This window comes from Capsicum annuum, chromosome 2, assembly GCF_002878395.1.
Source record: "Capsicum annuum cultivar UCD-10X-F1 chromosome 2, UCD10Xv1.1, whole genome shotgun sequence".
NCBI classification, from domain to species: Eukaryota; Viridiplantae; Streptophyta; class Magnoliopsida; order Solanales; family Solanaceae; genus Capsicum; species Capsicum annuum.
This window is the reverse complement of record NC_061112.1, coordinates 122,398,212-122,418,832: the sequence shown is the minus strand read 5'-3', so window position 1 is coordinate 122,418,832 and position 20,621 is coordinate 122,398,212. Positions and strand designations below refer to the sequence as shown.

Sequence of the window (20,621 nt, the reverse complement as noted above, 5' to 3'; positions counted from 1 at the left end):
GGCCTAGGACTTATTTGTATGCATGTATTATTTAAGTGCAATTAGTAAGTCGATTTTGATTATTCAGAAATTATGTTGCTCCGCATTGTACTCCTCTTCTTTCATAGTGAAAACCTCTTCTGCCTCTGCCCGTGGCTTTTCTCGCAAGGGTTTCCACATAAATCTTGTGTTCTCTCTGCTTGTGGTTTGCTTTATTTCTGCCCGATTTCTAACAATATATATAGTAGACGTTGAGCCTCTTTGGCTAGTCTGTGTGTTTAACATTTTAAACCCTGAGTCGAGTCAAACATAATCATATATAAGGAAATAGAGAATGTGCTTTTTTGCCTCCTTGTTTATTACAGTCATCGTAAAATGGAATCCAAAATTACAATAGGAAGAACAACTTCTAAAGTATTTCACATGATGTAGATAAGCTAATAAAACAACAAAAGTAACAAATGCTACCAAGGATTCATCATCAATCACCTCTTTCCTTCATGAAATCAAGGTACGATTTTCCATCAAGTTTTCATGCAAAAATCAAAAAAATCCTGTAAATATTTTTGCACTGGAACTCTTCGGAAAATTGGAGGATTAGTTGGTCCAACGAGGCTGTGTGCAGGTCCCAGTTCGGAATCAAGGCTGGGGGTATGGAATATTGCAACAGAGAGCCGTTCCTTGTTTGAGTTTACAACTGTTTTGTGCAGTGCTCAGTGCTCCTATAAACCCCATTGCTCACTATCTGCATGCCAAGTCAAGCATAGCACATTTACGTAGACAGTCTTCAAATGATATTTTCAATAATATCCTATTAAGAAAATGAGCTTTTCTTTGCATAAAATAAGATATTTCTGAACGAGCAAGTTCTAATTAGCCAAGTTGTATTATCTAATAAATCAAATCAATGAAAATAGTATGATTTCCTTGCTTCCACCTCCCTCCAAGCATCTTTCTTTTTTTGCAGGGAAAGGGTGAACAGATTGAATCATTACACATAAGTCTGAATTAATTCCCTTCACGAATATTCAAACCCAACCAAAAGACTACAATTTTCACTAGTCACCACCCTTAGAGAAATCGGTAACTAGGTAAAAAGTTGTTAGTTTACCTCCATCATATCTCCAATATTCACAATCAAAGCATTTGGGAGGGGCTTTATTGATACCCAGATATCGTTGTTTCGGACTTGGAGACCTTCAGTTTCATTTAGTTGGTGAATGACGGTGAGGGCATAGGCATCAGAATGAGGACTAAAGCCAATAGCCTTTTCTGGCTCAGGGCATGGTAGATAATAGTTCATTCTCATTGACTGAATACCATCACTGAATAGCTCTCTCATTTCCTTTTCATCCATCCTTAAAGCCTTTGCTAATTGACATATAATACAAGTAGTTCTTGTTAATAGAACTTTATTGAAAGAAAGAAAGGCTAAGGTTTACAATATAATCTGAAAAGCATAAAAACTAACTAAAACAAAAGTAGGCTATATATATACATAGCCAATAACCTAAAGGTCCATAAACTAAAGGCCCAATAACATATGGGCTAACATCCCCCCTCAAACTCACAATGCAACAGCAATAAGCATTGAGAGTTTGTCACACAAAAAACGAAATCGAGACGCCGACTGAGCCTTCGTAAAAAGGTCAGCAATCTGCAAAGACGATGGAACAAAAGGAAGCGATATGGTCCCGAGCTGTAAATGATGACGGGTGAAGTGACAATCAATCTCAATGTGCTTCGTACGCTCATGGAAGACAGAATTCTTTGCAATTTGTACCGCACTTTTGTTATCACAATGCAGGGGAGTAGGCATAGAAATGTGAACCCCCATATCTGCAAGAAGCCAACGTAACCAAATAATCTCACATGTAGTCACAGCCATAGCACGATACTCAGCCTCCGTGGAAGATCTAGAGACAACATCTTGTTTTTTGCTCTTCCACGAGATTAAAGAGTCTCCAAGAAACACACAAAAACCAGTGGTGGATTTACGATCATTGCGATCTCCATCCCAATCAGCATCACTATAGGCTCGCAACTCGAGAGATGACGTCGAGGGAAACAAGAGATTCTGAAACTGAGTGCCACGAAGATACCTTAGAATACGAAGTACAGCTCCCCAGTGAACAGAAGTAGGAGCAGTAACAAACTGGCTAACAACATGAACTGCATGTGCTATATCTGGACGAGTAACCGTAAGATAAACCAAACTACCCACAATAGTCCGATAAAGACTCGGATCTGATAATGGAACACCATCACTAGGAGAGTAACGTGCATTGGTTTCAAGGGGAGTATCTACAGTCCTGTTGTCAGAAAGACGCGCCCGTGTAAACAAGTCAGATATATACTTAGTCTGAGAAAGAAGATACCCTTTCTTAGACTGAGCCACCTCAATACCCAGAAAATAACGCAGCAAGCCCAAGTCCTTCATTGCAAATCGATGAGCCAAATCATGCTTCAATAACTCAATACCACTATGATCGTCACCAGTAATAATCATATCATCTACATATAAGGACAATAGAATTCGCCCTGCACTTGTACATCTAACAAACAATGCTGAATCATGGTTACTCGGGACAAATCCAAGGGAAGTAATAACAGTGGAGAATTTCTCAAACCAAGCACGAGGGGCTTGTTTGAGACCGTATAAAGCTTTTCGAAGCCGACAAACTTCACCTGGCTGGTGGTCAATACCTGGGGGAGGAGTCATATAAACTTCCTCGTGGAGATCACCATTCAGAAAAGCATTCTTGACATCCATCTGAAATATCTTCCACTGTCGAACGGATGCAACAGCAATCATAGTGCGAACAGTCGTCATCTTTGCTACGGGGGAAAAAGTCTCCTCATAATCCATACCATATTGTTGTGAGTATCCTTTTGCCACAAGTCTTGCCTTGTATCGCTCAACAGACCCATCAGATTTTGTTTTTATCTTATACACCCATCGACAACCAATCGCATGCTTACCAGGTGGGAGAGTAACCAAATCCCATGTATGTGTATGATGAAGAGCAGCAAGTTCCTCAGCCATAGCATTCTGCCAAAGAGGATCAGACACAGCCTCTCTATACGACTCAGGTTCAGACAAATGATGTATGTTTGCAATAAAGGAAGCAAATGAGGCTGAATATGTAGAATAGGAAAAATCTGGCAGTTTGGTGGACTTACAAGGTCGAGTAGACCTCCTCAGAGGTGGTGGGTCTCCAGTCTCAACAGTCGAAGGAGTAGACTCAGGCACAGGCGAGGCTGAAGCACTATCAGGTGGCACACCAGAAGGCATGGATGGATCCGGAACTGGAACCTCTATGTCAATCCCGAAGGGATCAATAAGCCGAATATCTGACTTTGTCACATCATGGGTTTTAGCTGGAATGGAATAAAAAGGAATATGTTCCAAAAAGGTGACATGTCGTGAAACATATAATTTCTGACTTACAGGATCATAGCAACGATATCCTTTTTGTCCAATACCATACCCCAAAAACACACATATAGCTGATTTTGACCCTAACTTATTTCGTTCAACATGAGGACGAAGAACAAAGCAAGTACATCCAAAAACTCGTAATGCAGAATAATTCGGCGGGTGACCATATAGTTTCTCAAACGGAGACATCCCTGAAGTCAATGCAGTAGGAATACGATTAATCACATATACAGCAGTTAGGACTGCTTCTCCCCAAAAAATACTAGGAACCTCTGCAGACAAAAGTAAAGAGTGTGCTGTCTCAACAATATGACGATGTTTTCTTTCTGCCAGACCGTTCTGCTCAGGAGTGTCGGTACACGATGACTGGTGTATGGTACCATCAGAGGCAAGTAACTGAGTGAAGTCATTAGAGGTATATTCACCCCCTAAGTCACACCTGAAACACTTTATCACAGCCGAATGTTGTGTTTTAACAAGGGCTCTAAAGTTGTTGTAAATGCCAAAGAAATCAGATCTGCGTTTCATAAGATACACCCAGGTATAACGAGTATAGTCATCTATAAACGAAACATAATAGGTCGATCTACCCTTAGTGGATACTGGCGTTGGTCCCCATATATCAGAGTGAATAATATCAAAAGGAGCAACAGAATAAGGCACACTTTTATTAAACGGTAAGGCAGAAAATTTTGCCAGTTTACAACCACTACAATCTGAAATATCACTAGTGTTCACATGACCCAAAGCACCACTAGAGACCAAAAAACGTAAACGTGAAACTGACACATGTCCTAATCTGGAATGCCAAAGATAAAACTGAGAAGACAAAGGACTCAAACGAAAAGAAGATAAATCTATGCTAGAGGCAGCAACTGCAGACACTTTGAGATTCTCCAAGACATAGAGTTCCCCCAACCTATGGCCGGTCCCAATCACCCTCTGAGTGTGTTGGTCCTGTATAACACAAACAGAATCAGAAAAAAACACCCAATTACCAGCCTTACACAACTGACTGACCGAAACAAGATTTAAAGCAAGTTTGGGAATGTAATAAACATCAGAGAGGACAATGTGAGGGGTAGTAACAGAACCAACACCCTCGACTGACATAGGTACAGCACTCGCGGACATAACAGAGATTGGTGAAATGGGTAACAAAGAACCAAATGATGACAAATGAGGGGACATGTGATGAGACGCACCAGAATCCAATATCCACAAGGAGGAAGGAATACCTGAGGTACTAGAAGAAACTGAACCCGAATGAGACATAGATGCTGACATGGCCGTAGGATTAGAAACGAAGAACTGTCTGAACTGTTCGAAAACCTGGGGATCCAACGCAGAAGGTGGCATAGTGCTAACAGACTCAACATCTACAGATGGTGCAGCAGCAGCGAACTGTGGAGGACGAGATGACCATGGAGGAGCACCAGAGGAGCGTGACGGAGACTTTTGCTGCCCATATTTCTGTTGCTGCCCAGATTGAGGTTGTTTGACCTTGTTAAGTAACAACGGACACTGAGCCTTCCAATGATTTTTCTGTTTGCAGAATGCACACTCATCAAATGCAACGTTAGGAGATTGTCGAGTCTGAGTACGTGGTGGCCTAGACTGATCAGTTGAAGCAGCAAACACGACAGGAGTAGTAGTTACTTTAGACCCTTTATCCACTTGAGACTTGATACGAGTCTCCTCTGCAATCAGTTCATGAACCACAGAATCAACAGTAGGGAGGGGAGATCGATGAAGGATTGTTCCACGTAGGCCCTCAAAGTCAGAACGTAGTGCCATCAAAAACTGACCCAAGCGTTGCTCTTCCCGTCTAGCAATGTACGGCCCAAAACCTTTTAACTCTGCAGATTCAGTAAGTGCCAATTGATCCCACAAATCCGACATGGCAGCATAAAAATCTTGAATACTGAGATCATGCTGTTGAAGAGCACGGATATCATACTCCAACTGGTACTGCTTAGCAAAATTAGACTGAGTGTACAGTCTTTCCAAATGATCCCAGACCTCCTTTGCTGTGTCATACTTAGCCAATTGCATACCAATTGACTGAGTTACAGAATTGTTGATCCAAGTGATAATCTTGGAGTTATTAGTTTCCCATAAGTCCACCAACAAATCAAAATTTTCAGTTTTATCATCGATAGGTCTTAGTTTTACTCCAGTGATATAACCCCACATATTCTTCCCACGAAGAAAATTCTTCATGACATAACTCCAATAGGCATAGTTCTTACCATCTAATTGAGTACTAATGGACTGGAGAGAATCATCCTTTCCAGTCATTGTAAACACAGCAACACACAAACAATTCAAAAAAAAACAAAAAGATGCAAAACCCTAGGTTGAACAATTCCGAACGAACAACAATGGCAGCAAGCAAAAGAACGAAAGACGAACAATACCAGACAGCAAACGAATACAGCAGCACCTCAAAAAGTTCTAACAAAGTTCGATCCGCGCAGTAGGTGCCTGCTACAAAATCTTCAACCAACAAATCAAAGGACATGGATCAAACTAGCTTTGATACCATGTTAATAGAACTTTATTGAAAGAAAGAAAGGCTAAGGTTTACAATATAATCTGAAAAGCATAAAAACTAACTAAAACAAAAGTAGGCTATATATATACATAGCCAATAACCTAAAGGTCCATAAACTAAAGGCCCAATAACATATGGGCTAACAGTTCTAACAAAGAACAAGTTACAAAATATAAGTAGTTCTAACAAAAAGTATAGTTAGCAAGTTTGGGAATCATCTCAAAGAGTATAATATTATCGCTCAAGGTTCATAATTATTCCTCCTTATTTGGTGGTTATAAATTACTAACCATAAGATCTTACCTATTTTCTCATAACTTACTCCTGGTTAATGGTCCAAGGGCCAAATAATTTGGACCTTTTTCCTATATTTTTCTAAGAAATCATTAATATCGCTAGCTGGATTTGGATAGAAGAGTCTGTTGCTTAAATGATCACTGAACTAGTAGAAATAGGTGAACATACCAGTTTTCTCAACTTTTCTCATAAAAAAAAAGAAGAGGAAGAATAACTTTGTTCACTTATTTCCCAATAGTTCAGTGATCGTTTAAGCAATGAACTCTTGAAGAGAGCTCATGATTTTTCTTTTTTCAGTGAGAGGGGTAACTATGTTCTGAGAGATAGGCACCTGAGCCCTGAAGGCAATTTCTGAAACAAGTCCACTTTGCGGATACGAGGAGGAAGAGTCTTTACGGTAAAAATGTCACTCCAATCTAGCTTCTGCTCCTCTGATAGAACAAACGCCTGCCCAAAACCTTCAACGTTGTCTTCTTGTTGCCATAGTTTCTTCTTTTCTTCCATTGGAAGTCTAAACAATTCTATAACCTCTCTCTTGAAGTCCTCCAGTAAAAAAGGTGTCACTCCATGATTCATAACCTAACATTCAATAATATGCTAGCAAAATTCAATAACCTTTTCACAATTACAGAGTTGCCTATACCAGAAAACAAAGAGTAATCTTTTAGAACTAATAGTTAAACTGTCATACGACCAATAAATTGGAAGATCAGAACCATGCATTTTAGACTACTTTTTTTGTGATAGTAATATTTAAGTCCATTTTTCGTGGAATTAGAAATAGGTATAGTATTAAGTTTTAACCTGTGATTTGAAAGGAGGCGAGTGAGGCTGGGCATTTTACTTGGCACAGAGCGAGGCGTAAGCCCTGGCAGTGCCCGCCCCCGGCGAATCCAAAACTGTAATGACCCTTACGGTCATTTCCCTGTATTTTCATATAATTTTAGTACTATTTAAATATATCGTGGATTATTTAATTTGATTTGACATTTGGTAGAAATATAATTTAGTATCCTTCTACAATGTTTTCGATATTGGTAAAATTCTTTAAGTGGTGATATATTTGTATCACTTTATAATAGACTTTTATAATTTATTAATATTTTAAGCGGAGATAGTAAATTTAAAAAATGTTAAAATATTATTATTATATAATAGAGGTTTTGTTAGAAACAATTTTCTATTAATTATGGTACATTCAAAATATTATAATTATTTTATCACGAATTTATGCAATACTCAAATATATATACGGTGTAAAAAAATTATTAATTGTGGCTATTTAGCACCACACGTGTGGAAAGTATTGTGGGCAGCAACTTGTAGATATTTTGACTTTTGTCAAATCTTAGCTATTCATTGATCTTTTAACAATATATATATACAAGTCATCCACTTTATACGCTCAATGGAAAATCCTGTTTTTTCTTTTCTCCATTCAACACTTACATACACGAACCATTTAATTCTCCACACACAATAAGGACACCTGTTGAACACACAAATCGAAAGGGAGAATCAATAAATTAATCAATTATCCAAGCTTGATTTCTAGTAGGATATTATTCGGAGGTTTCGCAAAAAGATATTATAATTTTGGGGTAGGTTAGGTTTATCTTATATTTAGATTGAACTTATTTACTGAAATTGTAAATTATTATATGCTAGCTTTGGATAGATGCTTGTAGATGCGTATTTATTTGATTTATATAAAATGTCTTATTTATCCGGATTAAAACCCCATTCTAGTAAATATTGAAATATTATCTTTTAATACAATATAGCATCTATTACTTTAGGACGTGAAACTAAATTCCAAAATCTTGAATTTATCCCTTTTTAATTAAGATTGACAAATGATTATTTAGACGTTGACATTTGATTATTATTGTTACTGAGTTCCGGTTCGAGCCCGGCATTTGATTATTATTGTTACTATGAGTTCCGGTTTGAGTCCGGCATTTGATTATTATTGTTACTGTGAGTTTTGTTTCGAGTCTGGCATTTGATTAATATTGTTACTATGAGTTCCGGTTCAAGTCCGACATTTGATTATTATTGTTACTTTGAGTTCCGGTTCGAGTCCGGCATTTGATTATTATTGCTACTATGAGTTTTGGTTCTAGTCCGACATTTGATTATTATTGTTACTATAAGTTTCGGGTTTGAGTCTGGCATTTGATTATGGTTGTGGTTCCTCTGAGTTTCGGTTCGAGTCCGGCATCTGATTATGAGAGCTATTGTATATTATATATGTGGCCTATCGTTATTATCCACTATGTCTGGTTCGAATCTGGCACATGTTCTCTTGTTATTATCCATCACTATCGGTTTGATTCCGGTATCTGGCCTCTCGTTACTACCTATTGGTACCGGTTCAAGTCCGGTGCACATCTACATGACTATCATGGTTTCTTGGGATTGGCTCAGTTACAAATTATTTACGTTTATTTTCTTTAATTGCTACTTGTGTGTCCCACCGGCTTATGGGGGTACGATTGGATTAATTATCTTCTTCAATGTGTGTAGCGGGCTTATGGGGGCCCAGTTAGGTTATGTTGCGCGCCTAGCGGGCTTATGGGGTGCCAGGTAGGTTACGTTTGATTTGTCTGTAATTATTGCGCTATTTATTTTCTAATCGCTTACATTTATTCTTCTATCTCATTCGCGTAGCTTGGTAGTTGTTTACTTTTCTGTCCCTTTTTACTGTTGATTTAGATTACATCCTTGCATTGTAGTTATACCGTTTTTGTATTGAGCTCAGTCGGTCGATGATGCCTACTGAGTACCCGTTGCTTTGGTACTCATACTACACTTCTGCATCTTTTCTCCGATGCAGATCCGAGTATTAGCAGTCGTCATTGACGTGATTCCTACCTTCCAGTACTGATTTGTAGCAGGGTGAACTTACTGTTGTCCGAGGCTGATCCTTCTCTATCTACTCTGGCTTAGTCTTTTGTACTCTAGACTGCTTGTGTATAGTGGGTATATTTGGAATTTCGTCTAGTACTCTGGGTATATTTTAGTAGTGGCTCTATACCGACCTTACCAGGTCTTGGGAGGAATTCTTTTGTGTATTTGGTAATTTTTCTTCCCTCGTTTTAGTATATGAGATATGGTTACTTTCTGTTTGTTAGTACTTTTATTTACTACTGCTATCATTATACACGATCTTTTCTGATTTCTGCCTATTAGCTTGTTATCTATTATTTCGGGCTATGGTTTGGCTTGCCTACTAGGGGATAAGGTAGGCGCCATCACAACTTGAGAAATCGGGTCAGTGACAAAAACCTGCCATTTTAAAACACTGTTTTAACATGTCTTTGGTGTTTATTTGATCTAAATAGATGAAAAATTGAAAATTATGCAAATAATGTTAAGAGTTTGTTTGGCCAAAACAGCTAGTTTTGATGAAGAAAAACCGCTTGTGCTTCCCAGACAACCATTTTCATTAAAAGAAATCACACCTGAATAAATAAACAAATCATGAAGAAAATAAAACCTGGAGGAAACCCCATTGTTGGCAAGCAGAGTGAAGCTTTTGCAGCTCAGAATCCATGGAATCTCCTGATATCAACTTCTGGGCATCGATAACTGGTACAGCTTCTCGGATAGCAGATACAGCCTGAGATTCTTGTCCTGGATGGACATACCTATCCGGATTATTGGTTAGGTGTTGTTTGGCAAGCTCCTGAACACTAGGAACTAACAGAGATTTCCCAAAGTTAAATTTAGCCTGCTTTGTTTCCATTCAATTCACTCACTCAACACTGTTGAGCTCTTCCTTGCAAAACTTGAAAATTACTATTAATTTAGCTTTAGATTTTATCAATTTCTTCCAAAGTCGGGTACATACATTTGTCTTGTATCATCACATCATCATTGAAAAGGAAGATACATGATAGATTTACATCACCACTGAGCTGTATAATACATACGTTCATCTTGTATCACCGTCAAGTAGCTGACTTGTATTACCGCCATGTAGCAGATTTACATCACCACTGAGCACAAGGGTAGCAGATTCAGAGGGCGGCTCACGGGTAAGACTAATAAAACATATGCTTTAAATTTCAAAATTTTGAGGTCCCAAAAAATCTAATATGAATTGTATGATTTTTATTTTACTTAAATTAATATCAAAGATGGTAAAATATAAAAGGTACAAAATTTAAATTAAAAAAATAAAGAAGAACTTTCTATTTTTTATTAAAAATATTTTAAAACTTTTTATCAAATCTTCATAATATTAGAGGTAATCCATTGTAAACAAATGACTAACATATTATTAGTTAAAATTAGTCCTTACTTTTATAAATAATAATATTAATATGTGAAGTTAAATGCTTAATATCTTCTAATAATACTATAGTAAAAAAAAGTAACACATAAGAATAAAAAAAGATAGCTCTGTTATAAATGTATTTACATTATAGTGAATATCTATCAAGATCTACTTTGATATCTATTAAGATTTAAAGCATCTGTCTTTTACTCAGACTAGGAGTAAATTTCCCCTATAAATAGAGGGGTTTTGTTCATTGTATTTACAATCTGATGATCTCTCATCCTTCAAAAGAAGAAATAAGAATCACTCTCTCTATTCTCTCTACTTTTCTTCTTTATTATTTTATAACACGTTATCGGCACGAGATTCTAACAAACAAGGTGAGATTATAAATCTGAAGTATTTCAAGGTTAGTAATTCTTTATGTTATCTTTCTTTTGCTACTATTAATATAATTATTATTGGATTTGAGGAAAAATAATTGGTTTGGAACCATTTATATTTTAAACTTATTCCTCAAAAATAATATTATCAAAAAGGATGATAATATGTTGGGTTCAAGTCCCATTGATTCATGCCTAAGACGCCTTTATATGAAAAAGATGTTGAGTTTGAATCTCAATACACCATATTGATGATATTATGATAGTTAAGACAAAATAATGGGTGTTTAATGAAAAGTCATGAAATTCGACCTATTTAATATGCTCCATTCCATGAAGTGAATGTGGTAGCAATATATGATAAGTCTGAAATATGACAACTTACTTCATTCTTGAGGTGTATTTGGTAGCAGTACATAATATTTATGAAAAAAGACAAGTGATTAAATGCACGAATATACGCGTGGAGGGACAATATGATAATGATCATCAAAAGTGACGATATTTTCACACGCTTATATGATTATAAAATATACTAGAGAAGAATTCTCTACATCATATGTATGCCTCGATTTGTTTCTGAAGTAGCAAAATCTTGAAAGAGGTTATAAGCTATCATAATTTGATAGGCTTAAGGCACGATTATATTCAATTCCTGTGGAATGAGAAACTTATTAATGCAAACGTGCACGTGATTGTGATTGTATCACAACTCACCTCCAAAAGAGGTTGAATAATTTTGAAATCTACTTCTGAAGTAGTAAATCTGAAATTTATTCATATGATAGTAAATCTAAAATTTACTAAAGCAAAAATACATATCATGATAAACTTGGCGATTGTTATTCCGAAGATGTGCATACTGAGTATTGAACATATATTGAAGAATTAGAAAATTCTTCATGAACTTTAATGTTGCTTGTTCTCATGATAAGTTGGTTGGACCAACTAATTTTGGGATTGGATCCCTCAAAATTTGAAAAAAAAAAAAAAAGGTGAATAAGGGCCCGTTCACCTATCATGTGATATGTTGAAAAGATGCATCAATAAGATGATCACATATATATTCATGGTCAACCTACGTTTGACATTCATAAGGTTACTTGTTCAATATAAATTGAGCATAATTTTCAGATTGTGCAATCAAGAAAGTTATCTTGATGATGATGGTTTGGCATTGAATGTCTTTGATAAATAGCTAAACCATCGCTAATGAGAACAAAGCTTCATGTGTTGGTCTGAAATATGATATGTTGCATACAATAACATTTGTATGCATTACACCAATAAATTATGATTATTTATTCCCTCTCAATTGGTTCAAGCTCGGAAACTAATTATTTCATCTAATAATTTTGATGTGCGGTATACGATTAATTAATATACCAATGCACAAAGATAGATTCCTCAAAGAAGTAGAGGATGTATGTTAGTTTTCCTAACATAAGGGAGAGATTATAAGCGCTATTAAATATGTTAGAAATTATCACCAGATCCTCATCCAAAAGATAATTCAAGTCAAATGCCGAAAGCATCTCATATTAAGCGTAAGTGCTCTTATTTTGTGTTCCTAAAGGACAGAGTCTATGTATGCGTGAAGCGTGGTAGACTAATCGGTTCCAAATGAAATAGTCCTTAAAAAATAAAGAGCAAATAATCATAATAAGAAGGCAATGAACTCTTGAAATGCCTACGACATAACACTTCATGAAACCTTATGTAAGGTTCATGTGCCTGAAAATAATAAAGTGATGAGATCTCAAAATATTATGTCTTATTGTGAAACGATATGAAATGATATATCATCAATATATTTGACACAATATTGGCGCAATATTGTGAAAGATTACAAGGATCTAAATTCTACATTTATTTAAGCATGCTGACGTAGAAACATTTATCAAGTGACATGAAAAGATACATCTTAGTAAGTATAAAACTTATTTGATTTACAGTCCAGATATTTGAAGATGTCACTCATGAAATGTTGAATATTGTCACTTGACAATACTTATGTGAAAAACTTTTAAGGATTCAAAATGCTTGAAGCATATAAAAGTTTCTGGGAAACTTACTTATAATCCTTATATTGTATAAGCTTATAGCTTGAAAATCATTGGAACTCTTGGAGACTTTTCAAAGCAATAGATTATTTTCTGAAATTCGAAATATATCAAATTGGATTGTTTATGAAGTACCATATCTTAGTGCAATTGATGTACTCATGTACCTTACAAATACTACAAGGCCTATAGCCTTTTCGGTTAGTATGTTAGCAAGGTATATTTCTACTCCTACTAGGAGACATCGAAATGGTATAAGATACATGAGCTTATTTTAATCTAAAGATTGCAGTCCCGATCTTACTGGCCATGCTGATGTTGGGTACTCATCTAACCCGCATAAATCTCGGTCTCAAACATGTAATGTGTTCATATATGGGGATACTGTCATATCTTGGAGATATACAAAGCAGTCTATCATAGCCATCTCATCAAACCATGCGAGATTATAGCTATTCATGAAGCAAACCGACAATGTTTGTGGTTGAGGTCCACGATACACCGCATAAAGCTCGGTCTCAAATAGGTTATGTGTTCATATGTGGTGGTACTGCCATATCTTGGAGATATACAAAGCAGTCTATCGTAGCCACTTCATCGAATCATGCTGAGATAATAGCTATTCATGAAGCAAGCCGAGAATGTGTATGGTTGAGGTCAATGATACATCTCATTCGAGAAAAATATGATGTGAAATATGATAATCTACCCACAATTTTATACAAAGATAATTCAGCATAAATAGCACATCTTAAGGGAGGATTCATAAATGGAGATAGAACGAAGCACATTTTGACAAAGCTTTTCTACATACATGAGCTACAAAAGAATAATGATATTAACGTGCAACAGATTCGTTCAACTGATAAAGTGATTGATTTATTCACCAAATCTTCTCCAATTGCAACTTTCAAGAAGATACTGCACAGGATCGGGATGCAAAAGTTCAAGGATGTTCTCATTAGGGGGAGCAAATACGCGTTGTACTCTTTTTCCCTTTCAAGGTTTTGTCCCACCGGGTTTTCCTTGTAAGTTTTTTAATGAGGCAGCTGAAATGTGTATTATTAGAAATGTGTACTCTTTTTCCTTCACTGGATTTTTTTTTCCTACTGGGTTTTTTCTAGTAAGGTTTTAACGAGGCACATTATCTATCAATTAGGCATTCAAGGGGAGTGTTATAAATGTATTTACATCATAGTGAATATCTATCAAGATCTACTTTGATATCTATTAGGATTTGAAGCATCTGTCTTTTACTTAGACTAGGAGTAAATTTCTCCTATAAATAGAGGGGTTTTGTTCATTGTATTTACAATCTGATGATCTCTCATCCCTCAAGAGAAGAAATAAGAATCACTCTTTCTATTCTCTCTACTCTTCTTCTTTATTGTTTTATAACAAGCTCTAAATTATTGATAATATTTTTATTATGTGTATATATTTAAGGCTTATTAAAATTTTACTTTAGGCCACTAATTTTGTTGAGATGACCTTGACTGAGTAGGACGATATATAAATTTGCTTTGTATCATAACAGATTTACCTCACCACTGTGCAGGTCGATACATACCTTTGTCTTGTATCACCGTCAAGTAACAAGTTTACATCACCGCCGGAGTAGTACCATACATACCTTTATCTTGTATCACCGTTAAGTAACAATCACCGCCGGAGTAGTACCGTCACCATACACAGTACAGTAGCAAGAATAACTTGTAAATAGGTTACTTGCCATTTATCGAGTTACTAATCAGATTTCATCGGTCAGTAACAAATGTCACATGCAAACTGCTTCGGAAAAGGAGCAATTTAAGGCCATTAAGAGCAGTAGATTCTGGACTTGTTTATGATCCTAGTACACTGATTACCTTCTGTATCTCTATAGCGAAAACATAAGTCTGAACTCATCGTTCAATTGAGGTGAGAAAATAACTTGTGGCGAGTAATCTTAACTATCCATAACTTGTGATACCTAATATCAACCATCATAAGAGTTGTTACAAATGTCGAATTAGACAATTCAACTTACATTTTTAGTTGTACGATATATTGTTGATAAACAGTTAGAGAACAAAATGTTGAAATGACAAGAGTTTTCATTTGGTTGGTACACCTAGATTGATGGAGTTCACGTGGTTCGAAGTCCCATTGCGGTATCATCTTCAGTCTAACTTCTTGTATAGAGATTATGTGCCCAAATCCAAATCCCATATTTTATATGTAACTAGAGCGTGATATTATGAAATTTCAAACTAAAATTGTTAGGTTTCGCACAGTAATGAAATTTCAAGCTCATGCGTATGATCGGATTTGTACTATGCATAACCAACAAGTAATTATATAATTCCTTCCTATACAAAAGAATGATCTATTTTCTTTTTAGTTTGTTTAAAAAAGGACCCTTTTTTGTACAATACTTTAATTTCAATTTTTCACGTGGCATATTTAAAATCGTAGGATTAAAAAATATTTTAGTACATTTGACGATAACGATCAAACTATGGAAGCTAAAATGAACACAAACACTAAAATCAAAGACTCAACTTTTGACCTAAGACCAAAAACGTGAATATTAATTTCTTTTGTGATTTTTCGATCTTTCAAGACGACTAGACCCAAGATTAACTTCATAGGAACGAAATTAAGCTCGGATCTGATACCAACTAATATAAGATCGAACCACGAAAACTAGAAACAAACACAAACACTAAAGAATCGACAAAATTGAAATACGAAAAGTAAAGGGATAAAAGAATAGATTGATAAAGATAGATAGATAGACACAAAGAAGATAAAGAGAATTAAGAACTAAAGAGTATATTAAGCTCTTAAACCCCTAATTCAACTATCAACAAGTATCAATGTCTTACATTGACCGCAAAGAAATTGAAATGCCCTTACAACCACCATTTCTAAGCAAAATGCAACATAAGCTTCTTCAAGCTGTCAAACACTTTCGAGAGTTTTCATCTTTAATCAACATCATAAACTAAGGAAATAATCTAAGATAGCTAGTATTTATAGCATTGGGCTATTTAATACATAAGTGGACCCAAAAGTGATCCAAATTAACCAAAAACTCAATTTTGTCCGCTTTGGCATCTGCTTAAGAAGATGGGGCGCACCTTGGGAGCGGATGCTACTGTTTTGACTTGCTCAAGCAGGTCAAGTGCACCTGGGGCGCAGGTCCTACTAAAAGGGACTTTTTACCCCTGATTTGCACTCCTTTGACCCCTCTAAGGCCCTTTGGTCCTTCTTGTATGATTTGGGCACTCTAAAATACTTTTTAAATGGTATCTAGATGGTTTGGAACAGATCTAACTCCTTCAATATCATGAGAGTTTTTGTAGTCCTTGGGCTTGCCTTCTTGTTGAGGTTTTAGGATAAATTCAGCTTCTGGCTCCAAGCTATCCTCCACACATGGTGTTGAGCTCTTGAGAGCTTGAAAATGGTTCCCCAAACATATCTTTGCCTACCATAGATGACCATGGCTTGGGTACTTTATGTCGGCCTTGGATTGTAGTCCTTGAAAGTTTGATGTCGATTTGGCTTGTATCACCTGATATAACTTTAATTTGTCTTTGCAATCGTACTTGAATTTCCATCTCTATGTACTCATCAGAGTAATGACGGATCGATATGCATTCATATCAATCTCTTCCTCGTCTCTCTCTCTCTCTCTCTGCAATCGTACTTGAATTACTCTTGTCCACAGCCGCTGCTGCCTTGAGATTTTGAAAGCCTTAGCAGCTGCAATCAATGGAAACTCTGTCTTCCATGCAATCCATTTATATGAAGCACCATAAACAGTCTCTTTCTCATTTGGAAGTTTCAAGAATCTGTCCATTTACAGACCACAAAGAAACAGGTTAGGTCAAAATACGTCCTTTGAGTGAGCAAACTATAGTGATTAGCCAGAGGAATTTGTCAAAACTTGCAGTCCGAATATGATTCAGTGCTTTTTGCCCAGATCCAACAGATTCTCTTTTCTTCCACAGGTGATGTTCTATTTTTCCAAGCTTCTGAACTTTCTTGCATCCAAATCTAGAAAAATTATAGAACCCAAAATTTAGAAAAGATAAAAAGAACATTTAACATGAAATTAAGCTTTAGATAATACTCCACAGAATATAATCAAGAAAATGAGTAACTATTATCACATTGACCAGCTATACAGACCAGATGATATGAATCAGTTTAAAAAAAAAAGTGTTAATGGCGTAGTATTACTTGTGATCAGCAGCGACAGAGATAGTAAGAGAAAGTTCACCCTGCTTCTTGGAATGTTTAAGAGCAGAGGTTACATTTATCTGCATATGATAATACAACCTTAGAGAGTGAGCAACAATCCGTATAAAATATACTCTCTCCGTTCCATGTTAGTTGACCCCAGATTTGGCACATCCATTAAAAAAATACTATTAATTAGTGGGTTTATTTTATCAAATTAGCCTTATTAATTATGTTTTGAAAATAATAAATTTGAGTAAATACACTTTATTTAGTCATTTAGTGTGAAGTATAGTATTGAAAGAACATAATGAAATTCTCACAAATATTTTTAAAGAAAGGACCAACTAAAACGAAACGGAGAAATTAGTAAAAAAGGAGCGTCTGAACCAACCCCAACGTTTTTCTTGCATTGAACATGTTTAACAATTGCTTCCAGTATATTGGTAAATAACCTTTTCAGATTATTGTGTAGTTTTTTCATAGACCTCAAATTTTAAAAGAAACAAATTTTAATTTTATTTTTTTGTGGGGGGTAAGGGAGTTGGAGGGTAAGAAATAGTTTGAATTCTTTTATTTTTTAAATGGAGGGGATGGTAAGGGCGGGTAAGAATTTTTTTATTTTGAGAGTGGTATTAACATTGCAATTTATTTTCTTTACTTTAATTAAGAAAGTCATTTTATTTTTCTAGGAAAAATATTTTTCAAAATTTTTAGCCAAACGAATATCAAAAAATAAGAAATCATTTTTTAGAAAATATTTTCCTTGATATCAAACACAACCTGCATCCACTCTTTTCTCTGATTTTTTCTTTACTTTGAGCAATTTATATTGGAAAAAATACATAAAAATTACATTTTATAGCATATGTATTTGTATTTTTGAAGCAACAGTTTGCAAAAATATAAAATAACATATCATCATAAGGGCAGTAAAAATCATATGTATTTGTATTTTTCTAGCAACTGATTACAAAAATACAAAATACAACTTATTATATTATGTAATTATGAAATTATTACTATGAAATTCATAATTAAGAGGATAAATATGCTATTTCTGAATTTTGCCCTATATATTTTTGTATATTCGATCCCTACTCTGTCGGTTTCCCAACTTATAATTTCTAGTGGTTGATATTTACTTTGTGCAGTTTACTTCTTTTGAGTTACTCATTCAGCTAATGCTCAAGATGCTTCAATTAGGATTTAAAATTGAAGTCAAAATGAAACTTCCCTTGAGTTACTCTTATCAGGTTAATGCTCAAGGTGCTTTAACTAGTATTTAAAATTAAAGTCAAAAAGAAACTTCTCTTGAGTTACTCCTATTCATTTAATGCTCAAGTATTTAAAATGTCTTTCAAGAACACATATAAATACCAAGCTGCATTTGCTTTTAGCACTATCACACTCCCATTTTCCCCTCATCCACTTAATTAATTTCCACACATAAGAAGAAAAAGCAAACTATGGCTCAAGACAAATACTTTTCATCGATAACACTCACATTTTTGTTTTTGATTTCTCATTTTTTGTTTATTATAGCATACGATTTGGAACCAATTGTTGATCCTATTGTCGATCCTCCGGTGGCCAAAACATCTTACATTGTTTTTACTAAGAATCATGATTATGTCAAAATCTTAACCTCAGTATTGGGAAGGTTCATGTCCCTACTTTCCTTATTTTATTACTCTAATACTTATAATTTAAGGGTATAATGTGTGTTATTTATTTATTTTAATTGTCTGATGCACCCTCGTCTTTTTCTTTAGCGAGGAGGCAGCAAAACAAGCAATATTGTATAATTATCATGAAATAGTAGGATTTTCAGCTTTATTAACTCCCGAAGAAGCTTCTCGTTTGTCAGGTAAATTTGTATTGTAATATTTGCATCACATAATTTGTTGCTTAATTTTGCCGAAAAGAGGAAATATGCACCTAGATATTTTCCAATTTCATTAAAGTTATTTTTTTTTGAGTTGATTTATAAGTTGTCTATTTTGTTATACCAGTGGATTTTTCTTTATTCAGATTATGAAATTTATAATTTTTATTTTTCTTATGAACATATATTTGTAAAAAATACAGAACAAAATATGCCTTGACCGAATTAATATTTGTATAGAAAATGTTTGAGTGCACCAACTGAAGCACAATTTTATTTCGCAGATCAAGAAGATGTATTACACGTCTATGAAGACAGATATCTCGACTTAGATAAGGGATTGGAAGTTCAAATCAACAATTAACAAGGAGAATTGTCAAATGGTCAATAAGCTCTTCAAAAGCTCATATATTGTTACAATCTTTTAGCCATTCGCAAAATAAAGAGGAAATTAATTGTCACTTTTGAATCCTTTGAAAAGATATTATTATATCTCAAAGAGAAAAAGAATCATATTTTAGAATTTTTCTAATATTTGCTATTAATCTAGGTCCTATTTCAGTGATCTTATTGTATTTATTTTTCTTCATATCTCAAAGGTTGAAAGTAATACATAAATGTGTTTTTATTTAGCATAATACATAAATACGACCTTAAACTTGACATCAAATTATAACTTTAACCTTAAACTTTGATAGTGCACAAATAAGACCTTTAACTATTCAAAACCTGAACAAATATGACCTCCAATTTTACACCCCCATGCGTGAGTTTCACTTGCGCCCACTTGGAAAGGTGATCCAATCACAAAGTGCCACGTCATTAAAGGGCTGACATGGCATGATGACGCGGTTTCAATTAAAACGACGTCGTTTAGGACCGTTTTTTTAAAATTATTATTATTATTATTATTATTATTATTATTATTATTATTATTATTTTCATCTTAGTAACATTTTATTAATAAAGTTTTAATAGCGTTAATTTAATAACATTTTAATAACGTTAATTTAATAATGTTAATTAAACAACGTTAGTTTAATAAAGTTAATTTAATAACGTTTTAATAATTTTAATTTAATAACGCTTTAATAACATTAATTTAACATACTACTACTGCCCTTAATAATGTTTTAATAGCGTTAATTTAATAACATTTTAATTTAATCACGTTAATTTAATAACGTTAATTTAACAACGTTAATTTAATAACGTTTTATTAATAACGTTAATTTAATAATGTTAATTTAACAACGTTAATTTAATAACGTTAGCTTAATAATGTTAATTTAATAATATTTTAATAACGTTAATTTAATAACGTTTGCCTTTATTAAAACTATATTTATTATTATTAGTATAGTTTCATCTTTGAGCTGAAAATAATAAAAAAATAATAGTGAAAAGTTATTTAAATGTATAAAAAGAAATTAGTAAGGGCATAATAATCATTTTACCCTTTTTTAACGGTTGGAAAGCTCAAATTTTTAGACC

General features: G+C 34.6%; 2 protein-coding genes and 1 pseudogene across 2 annotated transcripts; 1 reads left to right on the top strand and 2 right to left on the bottom strand.

The window, feature by feature from the left end:
- Positions 1–10,285, bottom strand: part of LOC107861148 — a 59,571-nt pseudogene extending 49,286 nt beyond the window's left edge.
- Positions 10,286–16,014: 5,729 nt separating this feature from the next.
- On the bottom strand, positions 16,015–17,645 carry LOC124895985 (pentatricopeptide repeat-containing protein At4g18975, chloroplastic-like). Its single transcript, XM_047406786.1, has 3 exons — positions 17,240–17,645; positions 16,942–17,053; positions 16,015–16,841 (listed from the first exon to the last, which is right to left on the bottom strand). Exons 1-3 carry the CDS (start codon positions 17,323–17,325, stop codon positions 16,617–16,619), a joined length of 423 nt encoding a protein of 140 aa, XP_047262742.1. The 5' UTR covers positions 17,326–17,645; the 3' UTR covers positions 16,015–16,616.
- Positions 17,646–18,218: 573 nt separating this feature from the next.
- LOC124895984 (subtilisin-like protease SBT3.1) lies at positions 18,219–19,646 on the top strand. The gene is made up of 3 exons (XM_047406785.1): positions 18,219–18,902; positions 19,015–19,109; positions 19,412–19,646. Exons 1-3 carry the CDS (start codon positions 18,709–18,711, stop codon positions 19,489–19,491), a joined length of 369 nt encoding a protein of 122 aa, XP_047262741.1. The 5' UTR covers positions 18,219–18,708; the 3' UTR covers positions 19,492–19,646.
- The last annotated feature ends 975 nt before the right edge of the window (positions 19,647–20,621 follow it).